This window comes from Eleutherodactylus coqui, chromosome 12 (genome assembly GCF_035609145.1).
Source record: "Eleutherodactylus coqui strain aEleCoq1 chromosome 12, aEleCoq1.hap1, whole genome shotgun sequence".
Taxonomy (NCBI): Eukaryota; Metazoa; Chordata; class Amphibia; order Anura; family Eleutherodactylidae; genus Eleutherodactylus; species Eleutherodactylus coqui.
The window spans coordinates 78,144,195-78,157,137 of NC_089848.1; the positions used below are offsets into that span (position 1 = coordinate 78,144,195).

Genomic DNA, 12,943 nt, shown 5'->3' on the forward strand with positions numbered 1-12,943 from the left:
CCCTATAATTACTGGATATATCACTGGAGAGCAAGATGACCGGCTCAGACTCACGTATTTTGGCCATGTAATAAGAGCAGAATTGCTAGAAAACTCTATAATGCTTGGACAGATCAGTAGCAAGAGAAGACCGGGCCACCAAAGGACACAATGACCGATACTGTCAGAGCTGATACTAGCATGGATATCACACAACTGAAAGAAGTAGTGCAAAACTGAAAAACATGGAGGGAGCTCGCCTTTAGGGTCGCTAAGGGTTGTGAACGACTAAACGGCTAACAACAACAACAATGAACCATCCCTGTCCACGATTTTAAAAACGTGGCTGCTTTCTCCCAAAAAGCAGCATAATACCTCCCCACAGGTTGTGTCTGGTATTGCACTCACCAAAGTAGATGAACAAACTTTTGAAAAGTTTGGTTCGGATGGTTTGCGGAACGGTCAAAATTAGTTGGAACCAAAATGGAGCTTCATCAATACCACTAAAATAATGATCCTGGCCAAACAGCGGTGGTGGTTCTTCTCCTCCTGTGGTTCAGTGGTTAGCACTGTTGCTTTGCACTTCTGAAGTCTTAGGTTTAAATCTGACAACATGAGCATGGAGTTCGTATGTTCTCCCTGTGCTTGTGTGAGTTTCTTCTTCATAACAATCACCTTAATTTATATAGTACATACATTTATTCAGAAGGGGGAAGAAGAGGCCCAGCAGTTAGCATTGTTGACTTGCAAGCTGGGGTCCTTGGTTCCAGCATTGCAAGTCAACGGTGCTAACCACTGTGCCACAGGAATACCACCACTGATTTGGTTTGCTAAAATTTTTTTTTAAAAAGTAGCCACATTTTTCTAATGCCAAATAACTCAAGATGCAAGAAAGGTCCATGGATAAATTACAGGAAATGGCTATGGCAATATATTTGAGCAAAGCACTGGTATTGGCTATGACAATCACTTGGTAGCATAATTGCGTATAGTATGTTTTAACATGTGCCAGATATATTACCCGTTTCCTTGAAAATAAGACCTACTAGAGGTTTTGCCAAAGTGCTAAATAGAAGGCCTCCCCCGAAAGTAAGGGATAGCTCTGTCCCTGCTGTGCGAGTCTGCTGTGATGAGCTCCCCTGGTGGCTGGAAGCTGTAATATCGTTCCTGCTCTTCAAGTGGGCCAGGAACTGCTGTGGGAGATTGTTACAGTCTCCAGACAGTGTGTGGGAGCAGGTACTTTACATCCCTGTGTGTGAGTCAGGCAACCAGTGTGTCACTTTGATTCTTTAGGGGGTGATCATTACAGTCTCCAAACAGTGTGTTCATGGAAATAATGGTAGTAACAAGAAATTCTTGATAGGATTCACAGTTTGTCTGGTTCTGCTGGTTTGTGATGACAACTACTGCACAGTATACAACAAATGTTCATGGGAAAATTAAGACATCCCCTGAAAAATAAGACCCAAGCACATCTTTGGGAGCAAAAATTAATATAAGACACTGTCTTATTTTGGGGGAAACAGGGTAGGTAGCATGAATCCATTTTGATAGATTTGGATAAAACTGGTATTGTGGGTTCTGCAATACATTTCTCTACCGCTAGTTCCTGCTGTAGAGTATTGTGCTACATATGCTTGAACAGGAAGTCTCTGTGCTCTGTGATGCTGGTGGATGATTGCTTGCAATAGCACACCATCTGTTTAGTTTTGGTACTGCAGGTAAAACCTATCAATGGTTTTAATGAATGGAAAATATTAGATTTCTTGAAGTGTTATCATGATGTATTTATTACGTAAAATCACAGGCATTTTTCCTTTGGATCTCGTCTTTGCCTCACTGTGATCATGATTTGGACATTGTTACTGCTTATTCATGCCTATGACAATATTGTCTATTCCGCTGTGCATTGTGCCGCCTCCTGACATGAAGCATCAGAGAATCAAGATCACACTCTACAGTAATTAAACACTTTACATCTTCTGTACTGATTTTCACAGTAATTAACCATCAGTTTATTTCGGCCGGCGGTCAATTACAGGATTGTTGCTGCAGATGTGCGCAACTTATCACCGAGCGAGAGATTATCCCGTCCTTCAGATGGGAATTCATCATAGTTAGATTTTGGTTTTGGTAATTAAAGAGTCTTTTGGGGGAAGTGGGATGTATAACTAGGCAGATTGGCCTTTAGAAGTGATAACCTTTGTGGAACTGGAATGGCGCCACATTAGTCGTTACTCTACATAATTTTCTGATAGACATTACAATATACAGTTTCTGCAAGAGGAAGTAACTGTCAGATACCCGCCATCGTCATCCATATTAGCTCTTATGGTGCTAATGTCTTTGGCAACTTGTCCGTTTTGTTTCTCATTTAGCCACCCCTCCCACAGCTTTCCTGGTTCTGGAATATGTTTCCTTTTTCGTTTGAAATATAAGAACATGTACTGGAAATACATCCCTATGAATAAACTCTTGGACAACAATACAAGGAGGGGGGACTCATTTTCTACCAGTGCATGTGAATATTAATTAGTAATTTAAGAGGGATTTGAAAAAAAACAAGTTTCCTAAAATAATAATCCATGCTTTAGAATATAATTCTGCCTTACACTCAAAATTAGTAAATCTGTAAAAATTCCAGTTTACCGTTTCTGTATCAGCCTAGTTATTTCACACCCTTTTCTCTATTCACATCTAAAGCTACTTACAAAATTCTGCTGCTTGCCCTAGGTAACACTCAACAGTTTAGCTCCACCCCGTTGTCACACATGTGACCCAACATAAAATGTATTTTACCCACACGGCTCCACCCCATTGTCACATGTGACCAACATAAAATGTATTTTACCCACACGGCTCCACCCCATTGTCACACATGTGACCCAGCATAAAATATATTTTACCCACACAGAGTTATACAGTATGTATTAATGGAAACCAGCTGAAAGCAAACCCTGTACATGGTCTGACCCTGCAATTATACGTGTTTTCCTTTCTTCTATCTGCTGTTCTTCTACTGTCTGTAGGTTAGCAAGATGGGGGCAGGGTGGGGATAAGGCAGAAGGAGACCATGCCAGGTTTTCTTGTAGTTGTTTTTCTTGGTAAAATAGATCTGCATGGTAACTGCATACACAAAGCGGAAGATTTTTATTTAAAACTATTTGCAGACTTGTTCCATTTTTTATTTTACATGCACTTTTGCAATAAAAACATTGGGGCACATTTACTAATATTTTCTAATAATTAGAGAGAGCGAGCTTAAACCAGGCAGTCTTAACGTGCGCCAGCTTTATCACAGAGGCTCTGCTGAATGATAAATTTGTCAAATCTTTGGACTGTCTAGTCTAAGATTATACCACCTATTAGTTGGCTTAAGTTACGCCAAAGATTTTGACGAAAGAACTTTTGTTGGACAAGTTGTTAAAAGTCTCTGAAAGTATCTAAAACATATTAATGTATTTGTGGAAGTCAATAGTGTTGAGCGAACCAAACTAGTTAAACTTTGCTAAAAGTTTGGTCCACTGAAAACTGAAACTCCGACGGTTCGTCCTGGCTGAACCCACAGCAGAAGGTGGTGGTGGTAGTTCAGAGGCTCAGCACTGTTGGCTTGAGGCATTGGGTTCCTAGGTTCATATCTGACAACATCTGCATGGAGTTTGTATATTTTCCTTGAGGATTTCTTCTTCACCTTATTTTATATAGTGCATACTTGTATTAAGGAGCAGGGAAAAGAATTAGGTGGGCTCAGTGGTTAACACTGGATTCCTAAGTTCATATCTGACAACATCTACATGGAGTTTGTGTGGTTTCCCTGTGTTTGTGTGGAATCCTCTCAGACTCTGAAAAGAAACTAGTAGGTGAATATCAAGTGCTGTGTAATACATATTGTGGAGCATACAAACTCCAGCCAGATGTTGTCAGATTTGAACCTAGGACTGCAGCATTGGAAACCAACAGTGCTAGCTGCTGAGCCACAACCATCTTTTGGCCAGCATCATTCTTTTAGAGGTATTGATGAAGTTCTAGTTCAGTTGGAATTAATTCGGACTGAACCAAACTTGTTTCGGAAATTCTTTGAACTGGCTGATTGCAATTTTTCAAAAGTTTGTTCATCTCTAAAATTCAATACCAGCTGCAAGGTTTCAGGTGGTCATTTGGGGTAGCTATGATTAGCTTATTTTTAGGGGATCCATTGACTGGATCATGAAGGGTAGTTAATCAGGAGCTATTATAGCAAAGTCAGGATTAACCTCCCATTCACTAGCTGGCACCAGCTAGTAACTCCCATAGTATCAATGATTAGTAAAACTGAAGGAAGAGTGGTAAAATTGAGGAAGTCATCCATAGAGATAAGCCATAACATTGGTATGAAATATTAAAGGTTAGCCACTCAACAGTAAGCCATGCCCTCTTTCCTCCAATGACAATTATGAGTTAAATTAGGCTTCAGGAAATTGGACTGCACCACTGTGAGCACTGTGTAACATAACACAGGTAGCCAAAGTTCTTACATAGGATTTTGGATGGGGTTCACTTATTATTATATAGCTGATCTGGTTTGGTGGAGCACTTGTTTTTGGAACACAGGTTTCCAGTCTTGATGTACACTCCTGAAGGGGTTGATTAAGGTTTAACCTACTGTAACCCTCTGAAGAAGTTATGTTTCGACTGTAGTAGGTTTGGTTGAAGAAAGATGCTCATGAAAGAAAAGGGATGGAGAATGGTCAAGATTCCTTAGGCCAGAGTTCAATGGTATACAGAAGCAGGGTGTGCCATCAATATCTTATCTCTCTGGTCAGAGCTTTTATGTCTTGTTCGTTCTTCATAAACACTTCTGCTTTGATGGTTTTTGAAGAGGAAAAAAAAAGAAAAAATAAAAAAAATTAAAAAAAAAATCACAATTTTGTATAGTTCAATTTCACCATCATTTTCCAGACAGAGCATCGATTGTGTTGATATAATTTCACACTATTTCTTGTTACCTTCTGCTTTCTTCTTTTATGTGTTACAGAGCCCTGGACTGAAATCCGAAGCGTCTGTCAAGCAGACTCTTTACATTTATATTTATTATTTCCTAAGAACAGAAGAGAATAATTCAAGGCAAATCTCCACACAAGATAAAAATGGAAATGATTATCAGATTGTACCTATTGCTCATCATGGCTTCATCACTGGTAGGTATCACCATTTTTTGGTTTCTGCAGATTGCTTTGCAACATTGCTGTGTAGACTGGGAAAGGGTCCATAGAGTCATGTCATTATCCTTAGAGGATGGGGTCAACAGAATCACCTCATTATCATTAGAGGGCAGGATCAGCAGTCATATTATTATTAGAGGGCAGGGTCAGCAGAGGCATCTCATTATCATTACAGGGCGAGGATCATTTCATTAGATGGTGAGTTCAGCAGAGTTATCATATCATTCCAGGTCAGAAAACTTTGTGCTACTGGAAACATAGATAAGGCAACATAACAATATAAAGTAGACTCTACATACAAATAAAGCTCTATATATAGCGGCTCTGTAACTACCACTCAGGGGAGGTTGTTAGGTAAAATATACATTGCTAGCCAATTTCCCCTTAGCAATCATTTGGGAGACAGAAGAGGGTGAAGGAATAGTCCTTCCCCCTTAATTAGCAGTTTTGGGTGTTATCGTTTGAACCGGTTTGTCACGTAGCAGACCAGAGGAGAGAGGGGAAGGGATGATACCTATTGATCCCGCCTCTGCCCTTGATCACTCTAGCAAGCTTGAATTCATTAGAATACAGACTGATTTTTACCCAGGGCTTTCCTGGGCTTTCCTGGGCTTCTGCACGCATATGAAACAAAAGCTCAAATCATCCACCTGATCCATTCTAATGCACTCCAGAGCTCTACAATACTCATACACGCTGCCACCCCTAGTTTTGTTATCGGTAAACTGGAACCCGATTTATGAATTATGAACTCAATCTACGGAGTTATGGTTCACTTTTAAAACGGACAAGGCTGACTTTTAAATTGCAGATTTAATCTAGAAAAGGTCTAGCAGTTACAAAACATCTGATATGTACAAAGATACACAAAAAAAGGTTGTTACATGGGAGCATAAGGAAATACAGTATGAATACACAACAAGACAGATTTTTAAAATAAACAGGGGAAAATAAAAGAAAGATACCAGATTTGGATATCGGTTCAATATTCCAATATGTGCAGAGTCACTGAAGCAAATAGGACAGCCTTACGCCAAGGTGTAGCTTTGTAGGATCTGACAATTTGGGGCCTGTGGGGTACCACATTGTAAAGGGTCCCTCAGAACAGTCCTTCCCCCGCCCCCTCTGATGTCATTCAGGAGGGTTGGGGTGGAGCCTGTATCCCTGGTGGAAAAATCATAATTCCCTATTTCCAGTCATATCTTGGTGGGCGGGCCTCCGCTCATAAATTTGGACCTGGCATATTTTTAGTCATGATTTTACATACGTTTTGAGCCCACGCACCAGTGTGTTAACTTCCATATTTTCCCAGATATGCAGTTCTGGTTGTTCTGGGCCTTGGACCTCAAGCCGTGTAGATGCGTTTTGTTTAGCTGGCCAACCCAATTCTGAAAATATAATTCATATCGGGCTAGGACCTTCATACACCCAAATATCCTTTGTTAAAAGATTTCCTGCTGATGTGAAGTTGGCACCGCTTTGGCTGTGTGAATGGAGGAAGATGTCACTTCATACCAGCATAGAGTCACTCGGCCCCAGTGCGATCATCATGAAAAAAAGTTGAAATAAATGGTCACTTTACTGGTAAGAGACAAACGTTTGGGGGAGCAAATGGAGTTGATAGGCCTACCCCCTTGGAGGAGGACTTGTGATGGGTATAAATCAAAAAGGTGGGTGAGAATGAGAGTGGTTTATGCTGTTCATGAAGTGTCTGCTGTACTGGAAGGCGTGAGAGGTTGGACATAGATGAAAAGTCTGCTGGAGCGACAGTAAGCAGGCCTTGGATTTAGATAAAGGGGTTCTCTGATCAGTGTGACCTGGCCAGGTAGTCTAGAAAGAGGACCCTTGTCCTTCAGTCACAGACAGAGTGCATGGCTATGTACGGAAAGTGTGAGGAGCCAGGCCAAACCTGATCTTCTTGCTGTTAAAATTGTTCCCTGATCTGGTGAGTAGTAAGGTCATATCACTTGTTATTTCCTTGTTTAGCTGCTATTTGCCTGCCGGAGTAAAGCCATTTGGGTCACCACAACATTTGTCCCATTTCTTAATTTTAGAATCGAGTCTTCCCACAGCCATATTGCTAGTAATTTAGACAAAAATTAATACATGATATTAATGCACCTTTAGATTGATTTCTATCTAGAGAGTGTCAGTTAATAGACACATCTCTGACTATTTACTCCCTTAATAGCATGCACAACTACCGCGTTTCCCCAATAGGACCTACCCCGGTTTTCGGGGGAGGCTTGAAATATAAGGTATTGCATTTTTTGGCTCTTTCAGTGAATGTCTTTGTTTTTCTCTCACCTCTGTGATTTTACATCCAATAGAAAGTTTAAATGTGTCAACAATTGTCTCCCATTGTTAAAAAAAATAAATAAAATGTATACAGTGGTAAAACAGTTATGGCGATAGGGCAAATGGACCCTATGAATACATTCAGCATGTAGTACGCTTTGAACATTCTCCTAGTATGAATGCTCAATATACTTCAGAAATGTAATATAAATAGAGCCTTATATACGGTATGTTCAGCAAAAAGAAGCTGAGAAACCAAACTGATGACCTCTCTTTGATAGAAATCATCACCTCTACCAGTAATGCCAATGTAAGGGGATACTGTTTATCAGTGTTTAATCACAGTATGATGTATTTTTATTTCTAATGGTACTGTTTTTTTAAGATGGAGTAGAAACAGAGCTGAGTAGAAAGAGGAGGCAGGAAGTAGTTAAGAGAGGTGCTTGTTGCAGGACAGAGGTTGAATCAGGAGTCTCTCCTGGTCTAGTACAGTGTTGCAGATACAGTCCTAAGGACGGTTCCCTCTGGGAGAAAGAGATACAGACATTGAGAAGCTTGCAGAGTGTTCAGAGAGCGGCTAAACTTTAGACGAAGGGGAAAGAAAGTGTCTCCCAGTTTGTGGTATAGTGTTACAGTCACTGTCCTATGCATGATGTCCTTCAGGAAAAGAGTTACAGGTCAGTCAGAGAAAGTCAAGACGCCCAAAAGGTTCAAGGTGCAGTTCCTATACTCCCTCCCCTTCAACAACGCTGAAACTGCGACAGAGGGCCTAGAAAAGAGCCGCCTCAGTCATCGGGCAATAGAGTTGTTACAGGTATCCTACGCTAATGGACATGTAGACTGTTGAGTCAGATAATTATCATGGATTGCTCATCATAGTCAACTGGGCTAGGACTCTGATTAACAACCCTTCATACGGACTCTTGAACATTTATTGACAGAATGAGATACCCCATTACTGGGTCACTAGTTACTGTTTCACAGTTAATAAAGAACTGTTTGCTCAGGAATGGCAACTCCTGCGCCCTATATCCATCAGGAAAACCGGGAAACCCCCCAAACCTGCTCCCAGTGGTACCTTACTCCAATAACAGTAGTGGAAGGAATTGTAACTTGTAAGATCTTGAATGTTTATTTTAATAGAGGAGGTGATCCCAGTCTGACACATTAGAGCTCTAACCAAGTCTTTCTCAAACCTACATATGTATCTGTACGCACCTACACACTAATGACTAAAACTATGGCTTCATCTGTGCCAACATTTACCCAGAGACAGTACCCACCAACCCCCCAAATATTCTACACAGAAGTTTTCATCGTCTTTCCTTCCCCCTCCTCATCTTCTGGCGCTGCAGTAATCACAGGGAATGAATCGGCTTCCTCCTGACTGGATAATGCATTTCTGTCTTTATTCCAGGCCGTGCCCTGCTGCTTTTTCTCTGAGCTTTCACGGTGGAAGTGCAGCAATGATATTTGATTAACCCAAGTCATCTTTACAAATTGTAGGAAAAATTATTCCGAGTGCCATTCTTTTAGGTTGCAAAATGCTCTCGAAAAACAAAGAAAAATCATGAGTCATAAATTTGGCTCCGTGTTGGAAGTGAATATTAAACTCAACTGCAATGCAGGTATTTTAACAGGCAGCGATAATTCACAGGGATCTGTTTCCATAGATATCGCTTGACTTGTTTATATGACTCCAGAGTGTGGTGACGTCAGGACAGGTAGCGGTTGATGTACATCTGTCTAGACCGGTACAGTCTACCGTAGGAGAGGTGGTACTGGGTTATTTATGTTATTGGATTACTTTGACTTGTTACTGTCCAGTGACGCTACTACATGGACGGCTGCCATCGGTGCACCAGGGTGTACATTTTTGTCTCGGGGGTGTTTTTAGTGCACCAAGGAGTTCCCAGGCAGTAGCGGGGTTATAATACACAACCCTGCTTCTGCCTTATCTACTGGGAATAATAGAAAAATCAATCCCAGCAAAGAAGGGAGAGAGCCTCTTGGTAATAGTAATCAATGCTCTAGGCAGCATAATCACAGGGTCTTGCGGCACCATGGAGGAAGCTCAGGACCTAACAAAAAGGTCTCCATGGCTGCTTCATGTGTTAAGGCATACTTGTAGTATGCCTTAGGCCTTATTTTGACTAGCGCTTCTCATTTGGGTGCATGAAAAACAGATAGATTTTAATGCATGTGTCACAGGTGTAGGTGTGACGTGGGATTTAGAGTACGATACAGCAGATGGAGTAACTAAGATGTACAATGTTTATTTATGCACACAAATATAGATGTGAAAAACTAGAAGATACCGATAATGATTAAGCAATTGGTCTTTTGTATTCAAGCACCTAGGCACTATCTATTGCAACTGAAACATAGGAATGGTAACAGAATATGAACCGTCCAAAGTAACAATAACACCCTGTGAACAATATCAATAATAGAGATGAACGAGTATACTCGCTAAGGCACATTACTCGAGTGAGTAGTGCCTTAGCCGAGTATCTCCCCGCTCGTCTCTAAAGATTCAGGGGCCGGCGGGGAAGCTCCCCCCAGCTCCCCGCCGCAACTCACCTGTCACCCGTGCCGGCCCCCGAATCTTTAGAGATGAGCGGGGAGATACTCGGCTAAGTCACTACTCGCTCGAGTAATGTGCCTTAGCGAGTATACTCGCTCATCTCTAATCGATAACAATCGATTGCTAGCGATACTGCCTCAAAAAAATATAGACAACGGAACATAATGCTTGACTTCACTTCTGTGAATACCACCCCAACACAGTCTTTAAGAAAGCCCAGTTTCCGTATATCCGCACAATATCCCTTTAAATAGCACCGTCTATGACCTGGGTTCAAACACCAGAAAGTCACTATCGACCCAATGTGAAAGTAATTTTAAACATACTCTCCTGGTCCCAGTCCGGTTGCTCTGCAGCACAGTCCCGTGCTCTCTCTCGCTATCTGAGATCTCAGTTGCCTCTTGAACGATGAAACCAGCGGTCAAACCGGGCTGCCAGCAGACTCTTATCTCACCAACAGCAGCTTCTCTCTTTCTAACAGCCTTTGCCCGCCCTGCAGACTGTTACACCTTGTTGCCTTAGCGCCACCAACACCTCTGCCTAGTACACAGTCTCTACTAGCTCTTCTGGCAGTGACACAGCACCCAAACCTCATATAATGCTGATGACCTCTCTCGAATGTTCCTACAGAGCATGCTCAGTTCCATATTGCTGAAATTTGGTGCAATTTTTTACGCAATTCACTGTCTGTCACCATAGCAACCATTTAAGCCTTCAAGAAAGCCCCTTACAAATGGGTGACAAAGAGCAGTGGAGATTGCCCACTTGACACATTACTGGCCGAAACTCTAACAAGAACTAGTACATGGGAGCGGGGGGGGGGGGGGGGAGTATGAGCAACAGTGAGCTATGGAGTTGGCCTCACTGACATGAGGGGGTGATAGATTTTCTTTAAAGTTCTGATTTGATTTGTGAAACAAATGTAAAATAAAGATTTATAAAAATAAGTAAAAGAAAAAAAAACACAAAAAAAATGTTTCAATAAAATATTTATTTTTCTCGAAGTAAGGATTTTGTGAAATCCCGTAGAGATGTGCAGGAGGCTCCCATCAGCCGCTCATACAAGTATGTTACTCAGATGGGGGAGGTGAACATAGGAGAATGTTTCTTTACAACGAAAGTGACATTTGTAGTAAAATGAATGACATTTTCCATATTTTATCACATTTTTACCATTCATGTTGCTATTACCTGTGACTGGAGTTCCTCTTCAAGGTGAATATGAAGAGCGGCTGATTCATCCAGTGATGTTATATTGTGAATGAAATTCGCAACTCTTTGAAAATCATGACAATTCGCAGCACAAGAAATAACAGAAAGGAGACAAAAGCACCCAAAACAAAGAGGTTTGTCCATGAGGACCCGGAACAGGGTGACCCATTTCTAGTCTAATTAGAACAGGAGAGAATGTGGTTATTTGAGAAGCGAAGACACTGCCTAAATTGGGGTATACAGTGAAATAAGGCCTAGTGCCCACGGCCGCGACGGGCTCCGCAAGCGGAATTCCGCAGCGGAGTCCGTCACAACGCCCCCCCCCCCCCCCCAGAGACCCACTACTCCCCCCTGGATCCGCTGCCCGATGTTCCGCATCCCGTGCCGGCACGCATGCGCAGTACAGCGAATGACTCGGCAGCAGTGTCATGTGATGCACCGGCAGCGTCACATGACACGCCCACAGCGTCACATGACATGGGCGTCAGTGGGCGGGGAAGCGTTTTCACACTATCTACCACTGTGCTACAGCGGAAGACAACGTGACGGATGGCTTCCATTGACTGCAATGGAAGCCATCCGCGCGGACGCCCGTGGGCGATTTCACGGGGTGGGATTCCACGGTGGAATTCTGCACCGTGAGCACTGCTCTATTAGGTTCAATAGAACCTAATAGCTGCGGGGCAACGCCGCAGATTTCTGCCGCGCGATACACGGCGGAAATCCGCCCATGGGAGTTAGGCCTAAAGCCCTCAGGGCTTAGTCAGATGGGTGTTTTTGGCGCATTTGTTTGCGTGAAACACACAAAATGCATTTTTCAAAAATTTGACAAAGCGGGTATCACAGTGGTTTAAAGAAGAAAAAAAAACGCACTTGGGTGTGTTAAAAATTTGCACTTAAAGTGCGGTCCCATTGCCGTCCCCTGATGCGGCTGTGACAGCTGTGGCAAGGGATCTCTTCATCTCTGCGGGGAGTCCCCTCATCACTGAACACTATGACAGCCTTGTCACAGTGTTCTGTGACAAAGAAAATTCACACGGGGATAAAGAATTCCCCTACCACAGCTGTCACAGTTGTGGCACAGGAGCACGATGTTCTCCCATTGCTTTCAATAGGGCCAGAGCTTCTGCAGCCCCATTAAAAGGATTGGGCTTCCGGCAACCTCTGCAGCGATTTTCGGGGAACGCTTTAAATATGAGCCCTTCTCTGAAAATCATCCCTAGAATGTGTAAATCAAAAAATCTATACTTAGCTCTCCACCGCTGACGGGGCTCAGGCACGTCTAGCAACTTGGTCCTCCTGAACTGCTCTGCAGTTCTTACAGCAGGAGGGCATTTAAAATCCCCACCTGCTGAAAGGACTGTGTCTGATTGGCTGAGCGTTAAGACATTCATTGAATGACAGCTGAGTGCTGCCTGTGATTGGTCGTTGCGCTCAGCCAATGAGAGGCAGCACGCAGTCATTCATTGAATTCAATGAATGTCTGAATTCAATGAATGGCTGAGCGCTGCCTTTGATTGGCTGAGCGCAGTTAGCCTTCAGTGGCTGAGCGCTGCCTCTGATTGGTCACAGCGCTCAGCCAATCAAAAGCAGAGTTTTCATCTGTCTGGGATTTTTAAATCCCCTGCCAGAAGAAAATGCTTTAGCATAGTGCTGGCTTCATAGA

The 12,943-nt window shown here is 42.5% G+C and overlaps 1 protein-coding gene across 1 annotated transcript in view; it reads left to right on the top strand.

Annotated features, from left to right (window-relative positions):
* The window catches only part of ADCYAP1R1 (ADCYAP receptor type I), a 193,260-nt gene that overhangs the window by 73,813 nt on the left and 106,504 nt on the right, over nt 1-12,943 (top strand). Inside the window, exon 2 of the mRNA XM_066585652.1 lies at nt 4,994-5,156. Coding sequence (XP_066441749.1) covers nt 5,106-5,156 — 51 coding nt within the window. The 5' untranslated portion in view covers nt 4,994-5,105. The remainder of the gene's footprint in view (nt 1-4,993; nt 5,157-12,943) is intronic.